At 39.9% G+C, this 26,745-nt stretch overlaps 2 protein-coding genes across 3 annotated transcripts in view; both read left to right on the top strand.

Moving 5' to 3' along the window:
- Positions 1-9,780, top strand: part of AGL (amylo-alpha-1, 6-glucosidase, 4-alpha-glucanotransferase) — a 38,827-nt gene extending 29,047 nt beyond the window's left edge. For both annotated transcript variants that reach the window (XM_061461539.1, XM_061461548.1), the window contains exons 29-34: positions 2,123-2,235; positions 3,566-3,777; positions 4,333-4,430; positions 5,074-5,161; positions 5,250-5,383; positions 6,759-9,780. In XM_061461539.1, the coding sequence (XP_061317523.1) occupies positions 2,123-2,235; positions 3,566-3,777; positions 4,333-4,430; positions 5,074-5,161; positions 5,250-5,383; positions 6,759-6,876 (763 nt within the window). In that variant the 3' untranslated portion in view covers positions 6,877-9,780. The remainder of the gene's footprint in view (positions 1-2,122; positions 2,236-3,565; positions 3,778-4,332; positions 4,431-5,073; positions 5,162-5,249; positions 5,384-6,758) is intronic.
- A 967-nt stretch (positions 9,781-10,747) lies between these two features.
- The window catches only part of LOC133270220 (putative defense protein 3), a 39,737-nt gene continuing 23,739 nt past the window's right edge, over positions 10,748-26,745 (top strand). The window contains exon 1 of the mRNA XM_061455247.1: positions 10,748-10,753. Coding sequence (XP_061311231.1) covers positions 10,748-10,753 — 6 coding nt within the window. The remainder of the gene's footprint in view (positions 10,754-26,745) is intronic.

Below are 26,745 nucleotides of genomic sequence, written 5' to 3'. Positions count from 1 at the left end.
CATGCTTTTTTTTTCTTTTTTTGTTCATTTGAAGTAAAATGAAAGGTGTGTTCTTAGCAGATGCAGCCCTCAGCTTCTAGCATGGTCTTCGCTCCCTGCTAAGAGTTGGCTTTGGAATTCAAGTAGTAAAATGTAGTTTAGGAAAAACTGTGTACAAGTAGTATTAGCAGTATTTTGTTATTTAGGCATACTAGAAGAGATACCTGTTGATAATTGTATCATTTGAGTACTTGCTATTTACAATTCAAAAATACCTACCATGCGATGAAGGGGCTCTTCATCAGGGTCTGTAGCAACAGGACAAGGGGTGATGGTTTCAAAGTTATGAAAGAGCACATAGCAGTCAACTGACAGAGCATGTGGATTACCAAGCACAGTTACAAAAAGTTAGTGGCCAAACGGTAACTATGCAGTTAAAGTGGGACACATTCATCAGGGACTGCAGCGATAGGACAAGGGGTGATGGAATCAGACTGAAACAGGGGAAGTTCAGGTTAGATCTAAGGCAGAAGCTCTTCCCTGTGAGGGTGCTGAGGTGCTGGCACAGGGTGTCCAGAGAAGCTGTGGCTGCCCCATCCCTGGCAATGTTCAAGACCCATGGCAGGGGGGTTATTTCCAGTCCAAACCAGTATTGGATTCTATGATTCTATCTAAATTCTTGAAGTTGGGATGAAACATGTTAAAAACAAGCTCTTAATTCTGTGTTCACAAATTGCTGCAGGCATCCTTGCTTGACTTTGGATCTGAAACTGATGCTGTACTATTGCCATCTGTGGGTGAGAATTGGAAGAAGACAAGTTAGGCAATTGAATTGAGAACTGGGGGATATTGAGGGAACTGCCCCTAAAGAGGCTAAATCACTGATGCTGCTGGAGAGAAATTTTGCATCAAGCAGGCAGTAAAATTCAATACAATACGAGATCTATGCACATGGTGATTATTTGAATATCATCTGACAAAAAAGGCAAGTCCAAGAAGTGCATTTAGTGCTTATTTTAATTCTTCATTTTTTACTTGAGTAATCTAATACAGTAGAAGCATTACCCAAGTTACCAAAGTGCATTAAGATAAGCAGAGAAGCAATGTGTTGAACACAGTTTTAACAGCAGAGGACCAACTTGCTTGAGGATGATCTGTTTTTTTCATGTTCTTAACCACATGTTCTTAGTCACTGGTATGAAATTATCTTAAATCTGTTCAAATTAGCTGGATATGATTAAAAAAAAAGTATCTCTTGGGCAGTTTGCAATCAAGCTTGTTTCCTTGCTCTTAGCTGGTAGAAAACCTCACCTGTTTTCCACCCTTTCCTCCATAGTTTCTTCATCAGTTAGAATCCTACTGATCTAAACAAAAGTAAATTGACCCAGCTTGGGTCTTTTATTTTTGGCCCTTCATGAAACTCAAAAGTGCCACATAAAACTGAGCATTCTTTAAAGTGGCAGATAAGCTTCAGTGTGGATGGAGTTAAGATGAAGTTTGCATTTAGGGCAAAAATAGTCTAAACCATGCCTATACAGTGCTGTCAGAACTGAGCTACCACACAGGATGGAAATCAATTGCTGGCTTTCTGAAATCATGTCTTAGTGTTGAGCAGCAGCCAAAAAAGCTGATAAAACCCAGTAACACTGGGTGTCATCAGTAAAGGTTTTTAGAACAAGACAGAGGGCATTATTCTGCCTCTTGGTGGAACTTTGTACCTGAGAGATACACTTGTTATCTTGAGTGTTCTGTGTAGTGCTGCTCTCAGGAAGGGCATGATAAAGGTGGTATGGAGAAGGGCAGTGAAGGCTCAAAGGGATGGAGTAGCTGCCTTGCAAGGAGAGACTGGAGTGTCTAAGAACTCATTTTCAGTCTTATTTCATAGGTGGGAAAGGTCTGACTGCAGTTTAGGAAATGATGAATAGTGGTGATGATGGAGCTGTTATTCACAAATCACTGCAATTCACGTAATACTGCAATACTGTAGAACTTTGGGATGCTCACATAGGAGAAATGGGGGAATAGCAGAAGAATCGGGGAAAATGAAGTGTCTAAATAAGATACGGATATATTTTTTTCAGTTACCTATTGCTTTGAGAGGCCATTAAAGTAATTCTTGCACTTTTTTGTATCATTACTTTAGAGATGGCTCTGCTGTGGAAATTGTTGGCTTGTGCAAGTCAGCTGTTCGCTGGTTGCTGGAATTATCTGGGAAAAATGTGTTTCCATTCCATGGAGTCACTGTAAAAAGACACGGTAAAAACAAGCACATCTCATACTTGCCTTACTGGAGTATCAAAATAACCAGAATGGTGCAGTCATGGCCATATAGCATCAGGGATGATTATCAGACTACTCAGGAAGGCGTAAGGGAAAAAGGGGGGAAAACTTGGGAAAGAAACTTGTATGATTTAATATCTTTTGTTACTAAAAAAAGAAAAATGATTGAGTTGACAGTCTGCTCTATTTCAAGTATTTTATTCCATATATCAAGGTGTGGGTTCCAAAGGATTCTTGAGTCTAATAACATTTCTCAAAATGGATGCAAGTGATGGGATTAGTGTATGTTACAATGACTGCATCACTCTTTACAAGGATGCCAAGTAAAATGTCCAAGACACTCTTTCTGTCCCAATATTCACAACACAGAACACCATTTCCTCTGAATTTTTACATCAATATCTTTAGCTGTCCCATATGTTTCAGAGGGATGCTGCTCTGTTACAGAGTTACTTTGAGCTTACCTAGCCCAAGTGAATATACATGCCCTGTAAAGCTTTCTTACCCTCCAGTGAAGGAGAATATTGGACAGCAGTTAGCTTACTGGTTCTTTTATTCTCTTTTAGAAAATATGAATGTGTTTTCCTGTCAGTCCTAGACACAACAGATTCTTAGGTCATGAACTTACCTGTCATCTCAGGATTTCTTCAAATACACAGCCAGAGCAAGACAGCTTAGATTTCAGTGCACAGCAATGTTATAATCTGTAGATGTAGAAATATTATTTATAGGAGTTGCCTTACCTTTTTTGTCCCAGAGTTGTAAGCAGCTTCTTTACATTCAGTTTGATTTGTGGACATTCCCTGTTTTTTCTAATCTCACGTAACTGGGTTTAAATTTCATTCCTCTGCTGTTGAATTTATTTTAAAACTATATAGAAAATATATGAAAAGAAAGCTTTTAAGTGCTGCTTATCCTAATGTTTTGAGACTGTCTTTGAAGTGTCCAAAAGAGCACGAATATGTATACCAAGGACTATAAAAGAGCTGACATGTTACCATGCTGCACTGTTAAGTATAGATTTTAAAGTTAATTTACTATTTACTGTAGATCACAGTACCCCACACTGTTTGCTCTAGCTAGCTGTGTAAAAAAGTGGTGCATGTGTTGGAGTTCATCTGCAGTAGAATTCAACTTCTAGATAGTAACTCTTTGCAATGCTACTATGGCCTTTCTTGTGTTAGGATATCTTATGTAAAACTTCAGTAAGCAAAACAGTAAAAACCAGACACACACATACATACACTGCTGGTGTTACCACTGTGGCTGTTCTCACAAAGTAACCCCTGTATGTAACATCTTGCAGGAAGGGAGGAGACCATCACATATGATGAATGGAACAGAAAAATCCAAGAGCACTTTGAAAGGCTCTTCTTTGTCTCTGAGAACCCAGCAGATCCTAATGAGAAACATCCCAATCTCGTTCACAAACGTGGCATTTATAAGGACAGCTACGGAGCTTCAAGTCCGTGGTGTGATTACCAACTCAGGCCAAACTTTACAATAGCCATGGTTGTGGTAAGTGAGGAGCAGTGGGGGGGGAAGCATTTGCACTTGAAATTCTCTTTATTATTGAGCTAAGCTTGCCTGGTAAGGTCCATTTGCTTGGCATTATATTGCTTAGAATAACTTTGAAAGCTTTTCCATGCTTTTAATATTGGTCCATCTTGGAGTATGTCCTAAGAAATACATCCTTGGCTAGACTTGCCTAAATGAACCTGCTGTCCAGGGTATAGCTAGGATGAATTTGGAGTGTTTGCTGTATTCAGAATGTCTCTTTAGGTTAGATCTGGGAGGCTGCTTTTCCTGTCAGATTGGCTAAAAACCATGGGTTGTTTGTCTTTATCGGGTTTGTGAAGAGCTTCAGCAATAATACTTGGCAAGTTAATTCTTATTTTAAATGCCGGAAAGCATTGATGTCTTCTGTCTTCTTGCTTACTCTGACCTGTAGGTTCCAGAAGTTGATTCAGTAGTATAAAACTGGAGCTTTTTGTGTTCTTCTACATTTGTATGCGCAGTCTTACATGTGTGCACGCATAGAGTTTACTCATTAAATGTTTATTATTTGATTAGGCCCCTGAGTTATTCACACCTGAGAGAGCTTGGAAAGCTCTGCAGATAGCAGAGGAAAAGCTGCTTGGTCCATTAGGCATGAAAACCTTAGATCCAGAGTAAGTATAGTAGAGATAAGTGTTCATTATAGAATGTGACAGTGGGAATTACTTGACACATGGGGGTAGTATTTCTTATTTCTTAACCTTAGATCCAGAGTAAGTATTGTAGAAATAAATGTTCATTGTAGAACATGACAGTTGTGATTATTTGACACATGGGCGTAGTATTTCTTATTTCGTATATACCTGTGAAATAAGGCTCCAATAAATGTTTCCAGAACAATTCTTTTAATGTTCTAAAAACCCATGAAATTGATGTTATTCCTGTAGACAGCCACCTGTGGTTTTGGATGCCACACAGTAAGCTAGTCAAATTTGGTGTCATAAGAGATGTGTTGAACTTGTATCTTGATACATACTTACATATGATACAGTGAACAGCACTACAGTTTGAGTTAAACATACAAGGGTAAAATTATTAATCTGAAGTCATTCCAAGACTTTAACTGTTTTCCTACAAGTTTAAACTGTATTTGGAATTCCGTTGTCACACAAAACACAGAACCTGGCAGAGAACTCCCTACGTTACCCATCCTTAAATGTAAAAAAAATATAACAAATTTTTGGGCCACTTCTGCATTCCATTTTTATGTATCGTTATTCTTAAGGCTTTGTATAATTTCTTTTTTCTTCCTTGCAGTGATATGGTTTACTGTGGAGTGTATGATAATGCTCTTGACAACGACAACTATAATGTAGCCAGAGGTTTTAATTATCACCAAGGACCTGTAAGAGCCAGTTTCTTCAGCTTTAGAAGAAGTGCTGTTACCATTTCAAACTGACAGCTCTAATTGTCTCTGTTTGTTCTTTGCTTAGGAATGGCTGTGGCCAATTGGCTATTTTCTTCGTGCCAAACTGCACTTTTCCAAGCTGCTTGGTCCAGAGATCTATGCAAAAACTGTAGTTATGACTAAGAATGTTCTTTCTCGACACTATGTTCACCTTGAAAGGTAAGACACCAACTAATACAGATTCCAAGTGTTCAGTCAGCCTACTGATATCCACTATCCAATTGCATCTATACACATCTATAATATCAACAGCATCTGTTTTCTACATAGAAGGTTCACTGCTGTAAGTGCTATTGCAGATATCAAGTCAGGTTTTAAGTACAGCTGAGCTCTAGTGCTTCTTAGTGACTGCAAAATTACTAACACCCATGTAAAGACTGGGTGAAATAAACCTTATCTAAAAATTAGGATCTAGTGTCATACAAAAAGTTAATTTCACAAAAAAAGTTGGTGAGTTGTTTTTTAAAATAAAACATATTTCCAAACAACTTGCAAAACAAAATCATGAAGGGGCTGGTAGTGACAGATAAAATTGGGGCAGATCAGACAGAACCATGGGTGCTGGAAGGGCCCTCTGGAGATCATCCAGTCCAACCCCTGCCAAGGCAGGGCCACCTAGAGCAGGGCACACAGGAATGCGTCCAGGTGGGTTTGAAATGGCTCCAGAGAGGGAGAAGGGAGACTCCACAACCCCCTGGGCAGCCTGTGCCAGGGCTCTGACACCCTCACATAAAGAAGTTCTTCCTCATGTTGAGGTGAAACTTGTGTTTCAGATAAGCTGCTGCAAAGCATAGTTAGGACTTCTTATGTTAGAAATGAGGAAATTAGTATTTCAGAATCTTAATACTCTTGATATTTTGAGAGGGCAGAATTACCTTTGCATTTTGACTTCTCCCTCAAACCAAACCACCAACCCCGCACTGTTTTTTTTCCCTTTTTCTGTTATATTTTTAATTCTTAAGGATTTGAGACAAATGAAAACAAACACACAAAGATCTTGCCCTTGATATCTCTTCCATACAATCTGTTCTGCAGTACTTCAGACATGCATAAAAGTAACTCAGTAGAACTGGTCATGATAAAAGGGTTTTGTTAAGCAACTTTTTGGACTACATAGTGTCTTGTCCCAGTGTCTTGTTTTGTAGTAGTACCAAATAATCCACCATAATCCACTTTCAAGTGTGGCTTGATACCATTCAGTTATCTCAAATATCATTCCTGTTCTTCCAACTGCATAACTACCTGAATGACAAAGAGGAGCAGCATGACAGCAGTGTAAGTTCAGATATTACTAGTAGCAGAGAATCTACTTTGAAGAAGAGGCACCCGCAAAAACCACAATTCCCAGCTGCAGGAAAAATCACTACATCACAGTTATTAAAGTACAGACTGCCTGTAGGACAACAGACCTTTAGTCATGGTTTTCAATCCCTACTAGGTAACTTTCTGAATGATTTTAAACCGAAATGTTCTATTAATTTCAATGTATAATCTAACAAGAGTACTTGTTTGTTTTTTTTTTTTCTTTTATCAGATCATCCTGGAAGGGGCTTCCAGAGTTGACCAATGAAAATGGACAGTATTGCCCTTTCAGCTGTGAAAGTCAGGCCTGGTCTATTGGGGTTATCCTTGAAATCCTTTATGACCTGTAAAAGTTCATTGATTTTGATCAAACTTCTGTGGTCTTATTATTGGGCATAAATGAACACTTGGCTTATACTGCAGGGAAATGTCCTGTTCTGCACAACCAGTGAAGCTGTGTCCTGACTTTCAAAGATGCTGAATGCCAGCAGCTCCCTTGCCTCTAACTGTGTGGGGCTTGGGTGGTGTATTTGAAAATCAGGCCACGACAATCAAACAAAACTGCAGTGCACACTTAATGCAGAAACTTTTACTTCAGGAGCAAGTTTAAGCATATGCACAAACTTAAAAGTAGCTTTGTTCTTTTTAGACTTTTTGAATCAAAATCTTAATGTAACAAAGGGAGCTCTTTGCTGAGCTAAAAATGAGTAGCACAGCTCTGGTTTTGTTGTCTCATAAAGAGTAAATGGCTGTTTTGCAAATGCATGCTTAAAGGGGCATACACTATCGTACACCTTTGAGTTTTGTACGGTTTGTGATGTGGCACTATACATTAATGAAGGCATAACTTGTTGTCTCTCGAACTATATTACAGGATGTTTTTTATGTGTTCAATTGAACACTCCATTAAGCAGCCCCAGAAATAAAATTTACAAATGCTGTAATAAACCAACCTTTTAAGTTGTATAAAAAATTTTCAAAACTTCTAAACTACTTTGAAAGTTAACTTGAGCAAGAATAAGGCAATATCCCACACTGCTCCATTTTTCCATTTATTTAAAATACTGTGGGCCATGCAGGAAACCTTCATTTAAACCTGGCTTTCCCCATGGGGAATTCATAAGAAGCGTGTATGTGCCCATACAACACATGTTGATGGAGGCCAAGGATACAGAAGTCAATGTGTTCAATTGCTTAATTTATGGAAGTGATATAGTCACCTTGGCCCTTTATTCTTAGGAAGATCCTAGCTCTGTTGAAGCAGGTGGAAACACAACAGTAGTGAGAAGAAAGTTTAGCAGTAGGCTACCAGAGAACAGAATGTTTCTAGGCCTTTTGAAATTACACCAATAAGAAAAAGCATCCTACCTCTATGTACTGTTGCTTGGGAACGGCACCAGTGAACATGATGTAAACCATGTTCTGCCAGATTTGGATGCCTATATGCCCTAACGGAGTTCATTTCAGTGTTCCCACATGGAAGGGTGTTTGACAGGAGCACAGCTGGTAATTTTCAACTCCCTGTTGATATTCTGTGATTCTGTGAGTTTTCCATCTTAGTATAATAAGGAGACAGAGCGAAGATGACAACACTTCCTACATCACAAGGGAGGGACAGCAAAACTGTTAATGGCATTTCTTAATGTTAGACAGCACAAGCTGAAAAAATAGACACAGGATGTAATTAAAATGCACTAATAACACATGTCAAGTTCTCACTATATCCATATTTTAAAGTTTCTATACGCTAAGTACAGTGCAAGTGTGCTGTCTTGTTCTGGGAGATGTGTTACAGGTAGATATACTTAAGGGCCAGTTAACAGGCTGAAGGTAGATGAATTGTAAGAAGTGGCTGTATTTAGACTTTGAAAGGCTAGGAAACATTTGAAGTCCCTTCTGAATTGAATAGGCAGGGCCTGTATTACACCTCAGTTTGAGTGCTGCAGTGCATGGGTTGGAAAGCTTATATTTCTCAGCACAGTGCACGAGAGATGTCATTTGTTTGAAAGCATTACTGAAAGGTCAGCCACAGATTTACTTTTGTATTGTGGAAGAGGCGTATAAAATATTTTTCACCATTTACTGAACCTTCCAAAATTCTTGATGATGTTGAGGTGTATCACTAGCTTTTTACTGTTTTTCTCGTTATTTTTTCTCATTTGTTATTTGAAGGTATGTTTTTATAGCTCCTATGGCTTAGAAAGCAGGAACAATATGGCAGGAAAAATCATTCTGACTTGATGAAACCATTTTAAAATTGGAAGAGCTACTGAGGGCTTTTGAAAAATATTTTAAATTGTGTACATTGGCAATAGCCCTCTTTCAGTGTTGGAAAAAGAAATGTTAAATTAATCATCAAAGCCTTCCTATGTTATTCCAGATGACCTTCCACTGCTTTGCAAACTGCACTGGTGATAGAGACTGCATATTTGTCACTGCTAGGGTTTTTTTTCCCATTCACTAGTACAATTTTAAAGCTAAATCACCACTGTGTACACCAAAGTACGTGTTATGGAACTTCTCAACATGCCCATTTATAATGTTGCTTCTGCACTGGTTTGTTGAGCATAGTTAAATAGGAAAAAATACGTATCCTAGTGATTGACTTTGCTGTTAAGTAGCAACAGAAGTAAGATTTGAGGTTGTAACTGTTGGGGGATTTTTTGGGTGGTGGTGTTTATCACAAAGCTACTCAACACTGTGTTGAGACAGTTTAAAAATGAAGAGGGAAGAAAGCAGTGTTACATCTAACACTCATGGGCTCGTATTCATCTAGATGAACTCTATACCTAAACCATTATCACCTAAAAATAGCTGACATGTTGACTGATCCTGAACTGTATTTTCATTCATTAGTATCATTTATATTACACACTCAGAAACTCAGTAATGCAAAGTTATAATCACTAAAATGTGTTTTAGAAATAAGCTAAGTAACTCGGTAAGAACTGTGAATCCATGTGTTCCAGTTGGTGTTTCTTGATCTATATGGTAATGACACATCCGTCTTCTCTTCCTCTCAGTTGAAATAATTTTGACTGTTTCCAGTGTTCGTAGTTAATAGCTCTTGATTTACTCGGAGATTATTAACTTGAATTCAGGTGAAATCAGGTATCCTTCCATGCTGCGTGTTGTCATGTAAATGGAAAGACAAGTTTTACATGTGTCTGCCTAGCACAGCAACACCTGATTTTAGATGTCATTATTCACTTATTTCTGAAATGCACAAAATAAAACTCTTTCTTTCAGACAAAGTAACCTTTTCGTGTGGTTATTAGGGGGACGGATGGACAGAAAGCCAAACATTATTGTTGCTGCTTGTTTAGTTGTTGCCCATTTTACACACATTGGAGGGCAATGAACTTCTCAGGTCAAATGTTAGTAAATGCTAACAACATTTATCAACTCATTTGAAAACAAAGCAAAATCTAACTTAAGCCCTATACACAGATTCTTAGGTTTGTGTCCACGTTGGCTGTCCCAGCTGGGATTGAACAGGAGAATGGGATCGGGCTACAAGTCATCGTGTGATTTGAAGCCATGGTACTGCAGATTCCTCAAGGATACTGCCCAAGTGCTATATACAATTATTAATGCAGTGCAAAATCCCTGCGGCTACAGAGAAGGGATTTCACTTTCCAGCCTTGCACAGGTGACTGACAGATATAATGGGGTTTGCACCTACCCCTTTTCATGGCATGCTTTATACAATCAGGGTTTTTCTAGTCCTCAAGCATTTCCTTCAAGAAAATAATCTCAGTTGTTGAAAAGCTGTTAAGGAAATGGAGAAGTGACCAGCGGCTGAGTTGCTGATGGAGGGAGCTGGTACCCTCCGAGCGGCCAGCCCTGGAGCTTCCTGTCACCTCCAGCAGCCAGACGGGAGTCAGTGGATTAAGTGTTAGCGCTGAGCGGCCAGGCTCCTGCTGAAAGCCCCCCCGGGTGGGAAACACCTCCAACCGGGACACTTGAGCTCTCACCTCGTGGTAGGTCACCAGTGACAGCTCACCCCATGGCCTGAGGAAGGGCTTCCTCCGCTGACCCGCGGCCCGAGCCGTACCTCACGGGAGGCCCGGGAGCCCGCCCAGCGCCCGCCGCCTGAGCCCGCAGCGGGCGGGAAGCGGCGCCTCAGCGGCGGTACCAGAGCACAGTCCAGCTAGCGCGGAGCGAGCCGTGTCGTGAGGAGAGACCCGTGTGCAGCGGTGCGAGGGGTCGCTCAGCGCCATGGCGGTGCGGCCTCGTCCGGGGGGAGCGAGCGCCTCTTCACGGCGAGCCCCGCGCCCGGCCCGAGGCGGTCAAACTCGCCCTGGCTGACAGAAAACTTGTGGCTGTGCTTAAAACAGTAAGAAGGAAAAGGGATTTGCCCATGAGTGTGTGCTTTGCTGTGCTTCGGGGCTTATGCGCCTGGCGTATTAGCGTAGCAGCGTGAGGGAGAGCTCAGCCCTCAGAGCTACTGCCGCCAGTGAGAGCTGCCTGTGGGTGGTAGCTCGCTGAATTAAAGTAGTGGCTTCCAACTTCGGAGTTGTGCAGTAGAACAGGGGCTTCTTACTTAGGAGTTGTGCATTAAAACGGGCTCCTTACTTCGGAGTTGTGCATTAAAACAGGGGCTCCTTACTTCAGAGTTGTGCATTAAAACGGGGGCTCCTTACTTTGGAGTTGTGCACCAAGTGCAGTGGTCCCATCGGAACGCGGACAAAGGGGATGCTGATTGCAGAGCAGGAGCAGCAAGTACAGACCTTGACCAAGGTGCAGCTTCTTGTGGCTTGTTTTAGAAATCACTGTTCCTCACAGGGTTAAACTCCAGAGCAGAATTAGGACTTTCCAGAATCTGTGGTGGTTGGAAACGAACCTGAGAGCAGTGCAGAAAGAGAACTGTGTTCTTGGTGGTCGGTCACTACAAGCCATCTGTGCTGTTGTAGACTCTTGAGTTGCTGTAGGCACTTGCATGCTCCTGTGGCCGGTGGTGTGTTTGTCTCATGCTGGAATGCTCCCTAATCTGCTCCCCCCAGAAATCTTTCTCTCATTGTGCTACATCTGTGCTGTCTGCAGCCTTTCACCAACAGGCTGCTGCTCCCCCTGCCTAATAATCTGAGCAGAAATGATGCTGGTATCATTGACTGTTTGACAAACACTGTAACTGTTCGCTTCAATTCATGTGATTTGTGAGACCCAGTAGCGCTTCCCTTCTCTGTGCCTATGTGTGTGCTGCAGCAGTATCTCCATACAACTTCAGACAGAGACACTGTTCTCCCTTTTGCAATGAGAATGGAAGGTGGCCGCAACAGAAGACAACTGTGCTGCAGCCTGGCAAGGGCCTTAAATTGGGTGATCGGAGCTCCAAGCACTAGTAGAGGTAAGTTCCCCATTATTACATTTTCAACAGACATGGAGTTCTATATTGCTAACTCTTACTTTGGCAAATAAACCCAGGCCTAATATTGTGTAGTGATGGGAAATGTAAGATGGCATTTTCTAATCGTTCTAAAGGAAGATAATTGCAGCCACTTATGACTCACAGACTTGCATGTACAGTTATTTCAAAGCATGATGCCATAAGGTGGAGTTAAATGGTCACAGTGGAAATCTCTTAAGTGGTTTTTTAAGGTCATGATCATATAAAAATTCAGTAAAACCAAAAGAAAGATCTTTTTTTTTTTTGCAAGTGACATCACAAATAAAAGTTTTCTACAAAAGGAAAGATCTGTTCTTTTGTGGAATACATTCACGAGCTGTATTTTAAATTTCTTTGTAATTTTCTTACAGCCATTGTCTAGAAGGGTCCTACATACAGCCTAGACGTGGAGAATGGTACCTGCTCTAATAATATGCAATGAAAACTTGGCTCTAAATGCAAAAGTAAGGCTCACAGTTGCTCACATAACACCTCAAGAGTAGAAAACTAAAGAGGTTATATTGTCTTGGCAAGAGCAGGCATTGGAGGGCATTAGTAGGCTATTGTGGAGAAGTTTTGTGGAATTATGCCTCAGGAGAGTTTGGAGTAGTATTTTGACATAGGTAGCTATATAAACTTTGTGGATGTGAATGATTGGTTTAAACATCATGGGTGACATGTTAGAAAGGATCTTAACTTGAATGGATGGTAACCTGGAAGTCAGCACTGTGGGCTGGCTGGAGGTAAACATCTCAGTAGAAAGATGGAGGTGATAGATGGGGTAAGGATAATGCACCTTTAAATCATAGCTGGAAAATTAACATGTTCATAGCAGTTCAGATTCATGCTAAGAGTAGGCTGGGCCATTCAGCTCTCTGGGTCTTCCTTCTGAGGTTTGGATGTTTCTGTGCATCCACACTTGCTTTTCTGTGGTTTAATGGCTGAAGGCTCTGTTCCCAAAGGTCAATATAGGATTTTTAGATGTTTAGAAAATGTTTCGGCAACATATTCCCATGTAGAGGAAGAAAAAAACGGATATCTGCCTTTGATAGTTCAATGTTTTAAAGAGAACAACTGGGGCTGTTCAGCCTGGAGAAGAGAAGGCTGCGTGGAGAGCTCAGAGCAGCTTCCAGTGTCTGAAGGGGGCTACAAGGATACTGGAGAGGGACTCTTCATCAGGGACTGTAGTGACCGGACAAAGGGTGATGGGTTCAAAGTAAAACAAGGGAAGTTCAGGTTAGATCTAAGGCAGAGGCTCTCCCCTGTGAGCTGCTGGGCTGGTGGCACAGGGTGCCCAGAGAAGCTGTGGTTGCCCCATCCCTGGCAGTGTTCAAGGACAGGTGGGATGGGGCTTGGAGCAACCTGCTCTAGTGGAGGGTGTCCCTGCATGTGGCAGGGGGTTGGAACTGGATGATCTTAAGGTCCTTTCCAACCCAAACCAGTATGGGAGTCTGTGATTCTACAATAATTGCAGCTAATTAGTAGACTTCAGTATTAAGAAGTTAAAGAATCTATTTATCTCCTAAAGTGCAAGGAAATGCAAGGATGTGAAACCAGGTGTATGTTAGGCATTTTTTTGTGTCATAGTTCATCTAATGGTTCTGTAATTGTTCACCTTTGTGTCTGCCTCGTATATGTTTTGTTTATTTACAAATAAACATACTAGGAAACCTGCAATATTTCTGCCTGGGCAACCTTTCCCTCTAACTGGTGATTTGAACTGAAGTATTTTGTTACATTGGTTTCTTTAATGGCATTGAACTTGCACACAGCAGTTTTCTAGGACAGTCAGTTGCAAACCGTGAATGTAAAAATGATTGAACTACAATTGAAAATGAATCTTTTGGGACTCAGAAGAAACTGTGTAGTGCTGATATTTAGTTGCCACAGTTTGCTTTGAAGGCATTTGTTCTGACAGAGTATGAAAAATCCGTATGTCTGAGATTTCTGTTGTGATGTTAGTTAAGGATTGTTGTAAGGCTGTACTCTAGGAATGAATCCAGTAATGGAGAAGTCTGGATAAGAATACCAGCAGCAGGGGGGAATTGCGATGGACTCAGGCACAAAGACATGGTAAGAATAAAGAATGAAGAGTTACATGAAATGGTAAATCAGTGGCTTAGAATAGCTTTAGATAAAATACTATGACAAAAGCAAAACCATGGAGTGTGCAGCTGAAAAGATTGAAGTTACAGCCATAAGCTTTATGTGCTTTTAACAGGCCACGTTTTCTAGCAGTTGTTTCACTTGCTGAAGCTGGCTGGGAACACCACATTTTCCAGCTAATTTTGTAGTTTGTGAAGCCTATAATCAGACTTACTGTGACACCTATTTAAAGAGGTGGTTTTGTTCTCTTGTATTGGCTAGCTGGATAGTTCTGCTCCATGTCTCTCCCCAGGCCTCTGGTACAGCTAGGTTATTCCAGAGCTTTTCCCAAAGCCTCCAGGCACCACTCAGTTAAATTTAAGTACCAGATGCTGTTATCAGCTGGATCAGAGTAAATGCAGGGTAATTTAATTTCCATGCTTTGAGTAACTGCAGGTTTACCGTCACATAATTTTGGTTTTAGGCAGCTTATACACCTTTAGAAACAGCAGTTAAAAGTAGAAATCAGGAGTATTAATGCTATAAACTATTGTTTGTTCCAGGGGAGCCTGTGCTGTGATTTGATATGTTGCCACTGCAGGTTGTTTAAAATAGTCATACACAGGGGCTTTTGCCTTCTTTGAAACACAGTAGGTACCTTTGTAGGACTCTAACTGAACAGACTGCTGTATTCTCCAAAAGCTGGTAGGATTATGTACTTTGGGTTTATCCAATTGGAGAAAACATTCTCTGCAAGAATATTGAAAGCAAATAAAAATCAGTTGATGATAAGGTAGCAGTAGTCAGGTGTTCATCTGATTCTTTCTGTTATGGTTCCAAGCTGACCTTTGCACAAAAATTCCTTAAAAACATGAAGGATCTTGACATTTTGAGCTTATGTTATTAGAAAGTTTTGTTCTGTTGCTGCTGCTGGAAGGTTGACTGGAGAAGCTTGAAAGTCAGAATGTTCTCAAAGGGAATGTTCATTAGTTTAGTAGGTAAGATAAGAGTCCTTCAGGAAGGCAATGAAAGCTTTCTTCCAGATCTCGGCACATACTTGTTATCAGTGATGACTTGGGTGTCCTAAACTGAATGTTGCTGTTAAAATGTCAGCTTTCTCCCTGAGTTCATTTACCATAGAAAGCCCTATTTAATTGTAGGGGGTAGGTGTTTCTGTGTCTGCTTTCCAGGGTTCAAATTATAAAGCACTTAAAATATTTGTTGAGAGGGAGAGCTGCTGAGTTGCTGTTTGGAAGAGAATCTCTAGGGAGACAGAATCCTTGTGTTTTAGGTCATGCTTCAGTGCTTCAATTTTGACTTCAGACTAATTGAAGAGCAACCTGCTGCTTGGTGGTTAGTGAATCCTTCAAGGAAGTCAGAGATGTGGTAATGGTTAAGGGCTGGATATGAGAAAAGGGCTTCTATGAGGACATCAAAGAGGGGTAAGGATGGTGTTTCCTCAGCTGTGGAGTGTTTCAAAGGGAGGAGGCAGGAGAGAGAGGCCCCTCTGGTGTCTTGTGTGGCTGGATTCAGCACTACAACAAAAATTATGAAATAGAATTGAATAGCCTCCTGTTCAGCAGTATAACAACAAAGTTTTATTATGTTCTGGGAATTATGAAAAAGAACAGGCATTTTACTGTGAGTGTTATTTGTGGGATTTAACTGTACAGGAATGTCTTGGCTCATCACCTTCACGTTATACAAAAGAAAAACAACACAGATTCTGTTAGACTGCTTAGAGATCTGTCTGTAATTGTTTTCATACTACAAAGCCTTTCGTCAGATGCTGACAAGTAAGTTAGCTTTTAGCGTTGAACTCTTCAACTCTATCTATTTTGGATTCTCTAATCCTGTATAAACTCCCAAATTATTAAACTGAGGCTGCTTAAACTACTTATATTAATGTTGCATTGAGTAATCACTTTTGTTTCTTTAATAGATGAATTCTGAGATGATTCTGAATACAAAAAACATGGGCTTGGGTTACAACTTAGGAGAAGCCTTTGCAAAGAAACTTTTTTCAACAATTTAAAAACACAGATTTTTTTATTTTTTTTTTTAAATCTAAGTAGAAGTTAATTTAGGTTTTTTTCCCTAATTGTATTTATACTGTAAGCAACTAAAAAAACTCGTGTTTTGCTCAACAGGAAGCATGGCATTCAGCCTGGAATAAAATAATCTATGTGTGAGACTCAAGAAGAAGTCAGAATGAAAAACAAAGAAGAATATTCTCAAGTTTTCATGGAGTGTTCATTAATGCATGGGCTGAGGCTCTTCAACAAAGGTAATCTGTAGTCTGTTACCACGATAATAAATGTAAGAATCAAAGAGTCCCTTTGTTGGACACAGCTGTCCAACAAATAAATGGGCCATATTTCCAGATCCTGGAAGATGGAGGAGGAGGAGATGGTGGTGGTTGAGGTGTAGCTTGAAATGGAAATACTGCCTGGTGAGATGTGTGATCCTAAGGACATTATGTCCTATTTTTCCATCTCCCCAGCTGCACTGTATGTCCTAGCAGGTATCAGCAGTCACAGAGTTCATGTGATATTAGACCAGAATGAAATAGTAGTCTTACTAGGAGTTCTGGACCACAGAAGGGAAGAGCAGCTTGAGGAACTAATTGTAACCACGGATGCATTTCCATATATATTCCAGTTGTGACCTGGTTATCACTTTTTGTGACCTGTTTATCACTTTTGAAAAGCAGATCCTTTTTCATATTGAAATATCAGGGGACAAAGAACTCCTGTAGAGGCTGAAATAAAACATTTTCCACCTGACTGCTTAGAATTCTGCATTATTTGGTCAGCTCTTTCTTTAGCTCTTCAACCAGTTCACTATAGTGAGGTCACTTAGACAGGACTCTCAATGTCTCTGTCCTTCACTTCACCCTTCTTCAGTGTAGCTAAAGTACTATTGTGAATTCCACCCAGAAATCATCAAAACCACTGGAAACATAAATACTACATCAGACTGTAAGGTTTTATGTGCTCGAACGTCACATTTTAAAGTCTTTTGATGTCATATACAAAAGTAACTCATAATAATAATTACTATAATAGTAACTTTTGTCTCATAAAGTTAATTCTCAGCGTTCTCTATTTAACTTGCTGTAATTATATACTCAATGTGCTGCCAATAAACACACTCTTTCAACATGTATATATGTCTGATTTATATGTTTCCAGACATGGGGAAAAGCAGTAGAAGTCAAGGATACTACAACATCCTTAGCATTTTTTAGCACTAATGCTCTATTAAGCTGTTCTATGTTAAAATTTTGGCATGAAACTCAGACATGAGGATGCTTTGCAATGCTAACAGTTGTGACAATAATCAGTACACCCCATTCACATTAGTTTCCTGTGTTTCCAGTGCTATGAATTTAAGGATTGCTTTGAATTAACTGAAGAAGCATCTGCATAGTAGGTTGGTGTCTCTCTGACCTAACTTCCTTTCCTGGAAAATTGTCACTGTTGTACCCTGAGAACTTTTGGTAGCTTCAGGCCATGCAGATGTGGAGGAGAGCTAGTTCTAGCTGGTTAACACACTTCATTGAGGAAAGGTTTGATTTTGGTTTCCTGCTCCGTCATTTTCACTGCCCTTCCCACTTAATCACTAATGGCTTTCTACTGAAAACAAGAGTGCTGCTTGGCTCAACAAGTAGCTTCTAAGCAAAGAACCATTGCTTTTGCTGCTGCTGTTGGTTGTGATCTGTAAGTATTGCTGCTTCTGTTGGTGGTGGTGCTATTAACAGAAAAACCCTCCTCTTGTCAACATATGGGTGTGGGTGACTGGTAGGGTGTCATATTCTTGCAGAGTGTCAAGTTCAGCACAACACAGACATTTAAAAACAGGAAGTCGGGTATTTGTTTCCCATTGTCATGGTTTAAGCCCAGCAGGCAATTAACCACCACACAAAAGCAGCTCACTACCCTCAGCGGGATGGGGAGAATCATAACCAAGGTTAAAGCCCTGGGTTGAGATAAAAAGAGTTTAGTAGTTAAAATAAGTTATAATATATTACTACTAATAATAATAATGAAAAGGGAAATAACAAAAAGTTGGCTCCTCCCAGTCAGCTCCCCCCAGTTTCTATACTGGGCATGACATGCTGTGGTATGGAGTATCCCTCTGTGTAGTTCAGGTCAGCTGTCCTGGCTCTGCCTCCTCCCAGCTTTACTCACGGCAGAGCATGAGAGACTCAAAAATCTTTGATTTGAATAAGCCCTACTGAGCAACAACTAAAACATGGATGTGTTATCAACACTGTTCTCAGACTAAACACTAAAATACGACACTGTGCCAGCTACTAGGAAGAAAATTGACTCTATCCCAGCCAAAACCAGGCCACCCATCCACACAGTGTTAATTCTGCCTGTCAGATCACTCACACAGTGTAGCAGTAACACTAACATTTATCTGAGCACTGCACTCATCAGGAGCTACTTATCTGTCCTATTATCATGACTGTCATGAGGAGTGGTAAAACCTTGGATTCGTCCTCCATAAATGCTTGATATGTAATCCTACTGTACATGTGCCAGGGATTACACAGCCGTTTACACCATTCCCAGTCTCACAAAGTTTTGCAGTAGGCCTGAAGGTCAGCTTGTGTGTGTGCCTGTAGTTTGTGATAAATACTTATGTCCTACAATTTACAGCTCCTTTGCTCTCCCATCTGTCACATATATCATGTTTAGCCATCAGGAAATCACAGCCTATGCTCGTCTCTGACCTAACTGTACACAGCTTTCTGGGCTCTGTTTCAAGCATGATCTCCAAATTCAGTTCTGAAGTGTGTCACAAAGGTTGCCAGAAGTCCAGGACAGGTCTTTCTTTGGATCATCATACGGCTTTATATGACGAAACAGCTCAAATATCCATTGATCTTCCCTTTGGAGATGTTATTCACCATGTTGCATTCTGCAGAAAGTGACGTGGCATTTGAGTAACTGATGTATAAGAGTTGTATCTAGATATAACTTTCATGCAGGCTAAATGATTATTCCATAATTTAGGTCTTCAGATGCGTAGGCCACAGATTTGTAGACTATGATAAAATCACCAGTAGCTATTACTGGAAGTCACACGCTCCTGACTTTGTTTTACTTACACACTGATGGAGAAAACATTTGAAATGTAAAAATAAGAGATTCCTTAAATTAAAAATGAAGCTTGTCTTTCTGTGAACTTAGATGCAAAGTTGAAAGCACCCGGCTCCACAGCTAAATCCTGTGGAGTTATGAGTTACCTAGTTATGAGATGTATTTTTTCCTTCAACTACTTCTGACTTGAGGTGTGCTCCTCTTCTCATTTTTTCCCTTTTCCTGTGCTGTCTTTCACTTCTGTTCGTGCTTTATTCCCAGCTGGATTACTTTATTTGAATTAATATTGAAAAACTATGCACAGCGACGTAGTTTCAAATATCTAGTTAATATCTTACACTGTGGATGTAGGTGTGGTTTAACCCTTTGCAAAGGCATATATATGTATCAGTAGTACAACCAATAGTATTGACTATACAGCTATAGCAGATAGTATAAGTTACTGCAGAGCTTCTTCATCAGTGCTTTGTGGATCACTACAGGGTGCTGAATCACTGCCAGGTGGTCCATAGACATCTGACCTTGAACTGACTCTCCAAAACATTTTCACTTGCAAAACCTAATTAAAAGTAACACTAAGGGTATTTATATCACTGTTTCTCTATATTTACAGTTCCCTCAAGAATGCTATTCTTTTGTGAGAGGGTAATAAGATGTTAACAAATAGTCTGTCTTTCCTACTGTGAATAATATCATACTAAGCTTGAAAGTCTTTAAATTAATGGATTGTAGTAAATTAATACTTCTCCATAAGGATGGTTATCTATTATAATTGCGTTTACATTTATTGCAAAAAGAATATGTTCTGTAAGGAACCCACTTAATAGATGAAACATCAGATTGGAGGAACTCAAGAAAATTAATGTGCCAGTCCTCATGAGCAGGAAATCTACCTGATCATGATCATCTTTGATGGCCCAAAGAAGGCTGGGCAGGATCCTTAAGGCAGAGCTAAAATACTGAAAAATGCTGGAAGAATAAGAGGACTTAAAAGTTCTATTTGCCAGGCACGTCACACACTAACTTATTACCTGGCTTTTTGTATACCCAGTCACTACAGGTCTGTCACAGCTGAGAGAGACAGCATAGCTGCCAACGACAGCCTTGGTGGTCAGCAGGTCTTCTGTGGAACCGTCATAACAAGAAAAGCCCCACTGAAGACCAGAAGTGACCTATGACCTGACCTTAGAGTACAATCCAGCACTGCTCTAAAAAGCCGGATTTAAGCTATTTACTACTAAGAGTATTCATCACCATCTTACTACCGTTTATCTTCATCAATAAAAGCTGCAAAACATTGCATCATCTTACACCTACTCACAACTGAATCGAGTATTTTTGGGTCTTCAAAGTGCTGTTTCTTAGCATTAATATAAGTACAGGTTGTAGAAGGAGCAGGAATTCATGCAATGTGGAAAGGCAGCTTTTTAAAGTTAGCATGAGTACCACTTTGTTAGCAGAAGAACTGGGTATGGGCCAACATTAACAATGACAGCTGAGAAAACATGGATTTTTTTTATGGTTATTAAAATAGAGGTGTCAAATTAGGTAGAGAACTAAGAGCACTTGTAGTTATTCTTGGAGATTGCATAAGGTTGTGGAGCTGCAACCAAAAGACTGAGATCTATGTGTTTGGGGTGGTGGTATTTGGGTTTTCCTTGTTTGGCTTTAACTGGACTAGGAAGAACACTAGAATGTGTGAAATTCTTACTGCTTTTTCATCTTGTTAAGAATAACACAGTGGTTCTTAAAATAACTTAAGCAGCCTATGCCTGTGCAGCACTACTTTGTCTTCGTTTGAAGTACATATGCATTCAGAAACTCTGCCTTTTAGCCACAAATATTTGGGAGATAAAACAATATGTTTCTTGTAAAACTTGAGTCCTGACATTATGTTGATACATGCTAATATTTATATATTTACATATGTGTATATTTATCTATGCAGACTTGTAGTGTAACTTGTTGGATTGGAAAGCATCAAATCGCCATAGCATGAAGGTATCATGAGTCTGTCAGAAAACAACCAAAAAACCAAACTCTTGTGCTAGCAAGGTAGCATTGAGCAACGTTTCTGGGAATGGCAGAGTTCGGTGGTCAGTAGGAGCATGAAGCATTCGATCAGAACTATCATGGAGCTCAGTTTATATTTCCAAATTATATTGTATGTGATGGATATACAGGGCTTTCACACTCCATATGAAGGGCTTTTAAATCTTACATTGTGAGGTTAATGCCTAGTGCTTCTTTGCCCTTGCAGTAGAATACTCTGTGTCTCTGACTGTTCCCTCCAGTAGTCACCTCCTTCCCCTCCCTGTCCTCTGGCTAAATGGAGGAGTGGATTACCAGCAGAGGAATGTAACACTTCCAATTTGCCACGTAGGTGATAATTGCTGCATTCCAAAGAGGTTACCGCAGCAAAACGCTCAGAGATACATGTACCTCAAGTAGAAAGAAAGTATAGCTTCACGTCCAGAGTTTGTTAAATATGTCTTATTTGTGCCATATATAATGTGACACCTTGTACGCTTTAATTTGGCTGTTTCAACTCTAAGGAAAACCCAAACAAATAGGTATCTGTTTCCTTGGGTGGCCAACTTCTCACACTAGTTTTCCCTATCCCTCCTAATACAAAGTAATTATTATGAGCTCAGCCATTTCCTTTTCCTCACCTTCCCATTTTCCATTACCTAACTATAATTATTATTGATTATACCTAATTAGGATTCATTGTGCTTCAAAGACATAATACTTGGTCTCTGCCTGCAAAAGGTGATAATCCTGCATTTAGGCTTAACATCATGAGTTATAGCAAGAGACAAGGGGACAATTAGATGGAAGGACAAGAGTGACCACTTCAAAAACAAATGATCTTTGCCTTAGTTAACTAGCTAGGTATTTGTAATTAAATAAACTCTGAGCTCAAAGCATTTTCGTAATGGAATAGATATGGAAGGGAATACTACTAGTGTGAAGGTTATTTTGTTTTAGAAACGGTGTTGTCTTGAGGGCAGCTGTGCTAGTCCAATGTACAGAGCACTTGCACTTCACCAGTCCTGTGAACTGAATGGACTGTTTACACAACAGGGACTCCTTTCTTCAGTTCCACAGAAGGGGACCCTGTGTGTCAGGCTTCCCTGTCAACAGCCTTTGTTTACATGCCTGTCCTTCAGCCCTTTGGAGCTCTTTGTTGCTCTGCTATGTTCAGTTCACTTCTGCACTATGCTCAGGTCTTTGTGTGCCCCTTCTACCCAAAGTTACGTGATAATGAAGCAATGGACTTCTTTGTTCTGCTCCATTCCCACTGTCCTCCAAAGCAGATTCTTCTCCTCAGAATACTATGAATTGTATGTATTCTCATGTTGTGACTTCATTTAGGAAATCACATGTCTGTTGGCATGTCACTCAGTACCTGACTGTTGAGTACTTGAGAAAACATAGGTTCCGTAGTCTGTGTGGAAGTAGTAAGTAAAACTTACATCGTCTCTGGCTTGGTCTATAGGATGGAGAATTTTGGATATTCCAAGGTTTGTCAATGAAGCCTTGTCAGGATTGAAAGCTTTGCTAGAAGAACATGAAAGTTTATAAAGTGACTTTGCAAGCCAGAAAGTCAGAATAAGTGACAGCCTGCACAGGAAGACCATGTTCTGTCTGACAGAGGAGTTGGTGATGTTGTAGGAAAGGGATTAAGAGTGAAGGAAAAAAAAATAAAGTAAAAAAGCAAAAGGTTATGAGGCCTCAGTAGGGATGTTTTGTCTCCAGCCTTAGGTCCTTCGGTTTATGCTTAGGTCCTTCGGTTTATGCTATCTGTAATAAGCAGTCTTTGCAAACCGGGCTCTGTAGCTACTTGCCCTACGAAAGTGTGTATGATGTATTAGCTGTTCTGAAGCTTTATCCATTACCAATTTTATATGTCACTGCACTTCTATCTATTGCCATGCAATGGGAATGCCAGTCAGATACTTCTCTTTTGTGGGTGAATTGGTGGACAATGTGGGGATAATGTTGGTAAGGCATTAACTGTCCATCCCAGTCAAACAGATTGGAGGATATAGATGTGCCTGAAAACACAGGCATACTAAATATACAACACTTCTATTTGTTTCCAATATGATTCATGCTTAGCATTTTGAAACAACATGGAAGACATTGTTCCAGGTCTGGGGAACTGTCTACAGAAAGTAAGTTGATTTTTTTCTTATAGTAGTTTTCAAATTTACCATGAAAAGATGTTAAAAATACTGAAAAGAAATTGTAACCTGAGTATTCCGTATAGTGTTATCTGCTGAAAGTGAAACCCCAACCCCTGTGACATAGCATCATGAGAGCACATCCTGCCGTGACTTCTCACTGCTATGCAGAGTGAAAGGAAGGGCTTGGGAAACAGTCAGGGAATACCTTCGGAACTGGCTAGACTCTGGCTGACTGAGAAGTCCTGAGTGCCAAGACACACATTCCAGTCCTGGCACATCTGGAAGAGACCTTTGAATATTAAACAATAAAGATTAGCTGATTGTACCGAGTAAGGCCATTGTTAAAGAGTTTCTCTGTGGGCTTCTCTTGCACCTTCCAAGTCCCTATCAGGATATTAATTCTGTTCTATCTATTCTATTAAAGCAGTATCTAGAAGGCCCAAGAAGGTGTTCATGTGCTGAGTATAATGACACGGCAATCATGACCCTTGCCTCCAGGAAGCTTACTACCTCTGATCAGACACAATTTTTTTTAATTTATTTAATAGGTGTCCTTTCATTTTAACAAATTTAAAGTCTTAAGTGGTTAAAAATGTCAGTTCCTTAACCACTGAAATCAAAACCTCTTTAAATGAGTCAATCTAGTAGGAATTTAGCCCAATAGACACATGCAGCATCTCCATGTTGCCTGCTCACTGTAGCTCATCAATAGTCACACATGCAGCATCTCCATGCTGCCTGCTCACTGTAGCTCATCAATAGTCTTCTGCAAAGAAACAAGAAAGAAATCTTTCACTCTGTGCCTAGGTTACAAAAAAGAGATGCTGACTCAGCATAAATAAGGACCTTGTGGATCAGGCAGAACAGTATAGTTATTGCCAAGGCTAGATGCACTAGGATGAGAACTGTAAAGGACCTTAAAAAAAGAGGAATAAAATTGATTTTTCTAAAATAAAGAATACAAGTGCTTGAGGAGTGATGTGAAAGTATACTTCTAGTCTGAAATACAGCATTACTGTTAGTCCAGCCAGACTTTGCTTAGGAAAACTGCCTGAGCCTGACAACTGTCCTAATCTGTGGTCTGTTCTTGATTTCAGTTCACATTCTCAGATTCTATCTTGGATCATTAAAATCTTGTTTATTTTTGACAGAAGTATCACTTGACAGTGACACATTTGTTGGGTTTGTTAGACACGTTTCAACATGTTTTTGCTCAGTCTTTGGTATTTGGAGTTTTAAATCTGAAGTCAAATTTACCAAGCATATTTCCTTCATTCGATGGAGGCAGGCAGGATATCAAAATGAAGACTGCAATTTTCAGGGATTCTCAGGAGAGAAGAGACAAGGAGTGGTGTTAGGTGATCACATCCACATTCTTTCTATTGCAATTATCAATAGCTCTTTACTAAATTCTTATTGAACTAAGCTCAAGTTAAGCTACGGATGCTTTTAGGAGGAGGTACAGCTTTATGAATCTCCTTGATTTATAAGGATAAAGATTCTACTGGTGATCATTTAATTTAAAACAATGAAGCATAACTAATTTATCAGAAGTAACCAGGTAACAATGATAGCATTGTTCCCAAAATCCCAAGGGCTTGGAGCAACCTAGTCCAGTGTGAGGTGTCCATGCCCATGGCAGGGGGTTGGAACTAGATGATCTTAAAGTCCTTTCCAACCCAAACCATTCTTTGGTTCTATGAATAAGCATCCCATGTGCAGTGCCACTGCTCAGTGCCACTTGCCTCTTCCTGTGTCGTTTGTGTTCTTCCTCATCATTTTCTGAAAGTAAATCGCCTGTCATTGTATAGCTGTCAAGTGCTTTGGGATGAATCTGTTTCAGAATTGCAAAAATGGTTTAGGTGTAAAGTTGAGAATGGAGTTCTGATGCAATGCCACCCAATCAAGCCCTTGGAAGTAATTATCGCAGGCCTGATTTCAGTGTAGCAAGATATCTGCAGAAATGATAATAGGCATTGCTCAAGCCTGTCACACCTAACTTCTTGTTTCCCAGGCCATATAAATAAATAGTTGTCTTTGCATATATAAGTGTATCCACACCTCTCCTGTCACATTTCTGAGCAAAGAAGGGTCCTCCATTTAGATTAGCAGGTAGATTGAAGCAGACACCTTCCTACTTTCATAACACTAGGTATCATTTTGATATGCTTGCAAGTGCGGAGGATAATTACCATTGCTGTACTTTCAGTGACACTGCTGTTACTGGTTCCAAAACTTCATTTTTAGGAACCTCATTTTATTCAGTACCAGAAAAAACAGCTACTTGAAACTTCACCTCGGTTACATTTTCTCTCACATTCTATTCAACTTTTCATTATTTTTTAGAAATATTTTTATTAGGAAAAAAGTATTCTAAGAAATTGCTGTAGATTCTGTATTTAGAATTTCGCTTCTAGTCTTTCCAATATACTGAATGTGCTTATTATGAGTTTTAGTTTTGTTAACAAAAATTATCTTAGGCCATCATATGTACAGTATATGCTGTGCTTTTAGTTTTCAGTCTTCATTAGCACTTCAGTTTTGTAGGACCTACTGTCTTTCTGCATGTAAAACAAACAATTTCTTTATAGGTTTCATTTTTTTCTCATTCTAAGTTGCAAAATAATATCAGTAGGTCAGAGGTCGTTAAGTAGGAAGTAACTCAAATTACTAAGGCTTGTTACTAAGTCCCTAGCAGAGCAATTCAAGACTAATGCTATCATCTAGAACTTTGGAATGCAGCAAATAAGTTGCTTTATTGACTGTTGATGAGCTTGGAAAAGGTTTAGGGTCTAGAAGTATCATCAGCTGAGTGTGAGCTTCTGGAGCACAGAGCCAGGAAAGAGCCGGTATCCTTAGGCTGCTGCAAGATTGTTCCTAAAATTAATTGTAGGGTAAGCCTAATGAAACTGTTCAAAACAGGATATGGTGAAACACAGAGCACTCCCTCTCAAATCTCTCCCTCCTCTTTATATATTCTCTCTCAAAATAAATAGCTATGGCTAGTTGGAATCAGAGTGCCACTAATGCTATACTTTCTATTTTAATTTCTAGGTTGCTGTGGTTGCTAAATACTGGAAAGTGAGACTTACATAGATTCATCCATCTCCCATCTTTTTGCTGTTTTTCTGATTTCAGAGACTATCTCATAGCTGTTACCATTCATGTTTGCTTAGGTACAAATTCACGGTCATAATGGACCCGTATTTCTTTAAGACTCTACGGACTGAGCCTGCTCCTATATTGCAGTAATAAACTCCCAGATGCACCCTGTCCCAAACTTTTCACTGTAGTGAAAAATGTCCAGCTTAGCAATGCTGCAGCCTGTGTAGACTCTGTAGGTCTTGTATTACCCAAAAGTTCAAAAAGCTTTATTGCACTAGATTTCTGATAGACAAGAAGAGGGTCAAAAAGGCTCTGAACCTACCTAGAAGTTTG

The sequence above is a fragment of the Pezoporus flaviventris genome, unplaced genomic scaffold (genome assembly GCF_033815535.1).
Source record: "Pezoporus flaviventris isolate CSIRO_AGI_PZ_B2104156 unplaced genomic scaffold, CSIRO_AGI_Pfla_v1 ptg000001l, whole genome shotgun sequence".
NCBI classification, from domain to species: domain Eukaryota; kingdom Metazoa; phylum Chordata; class Aves; order Psittaciformes; family Psittacidae; genus Pezoporus; species Pezoporus flaviventris.
Note: the sequence above shows the minus strand (reverse complement) of the source record. Positions and strands in the feature narration are given on the sequence as shown.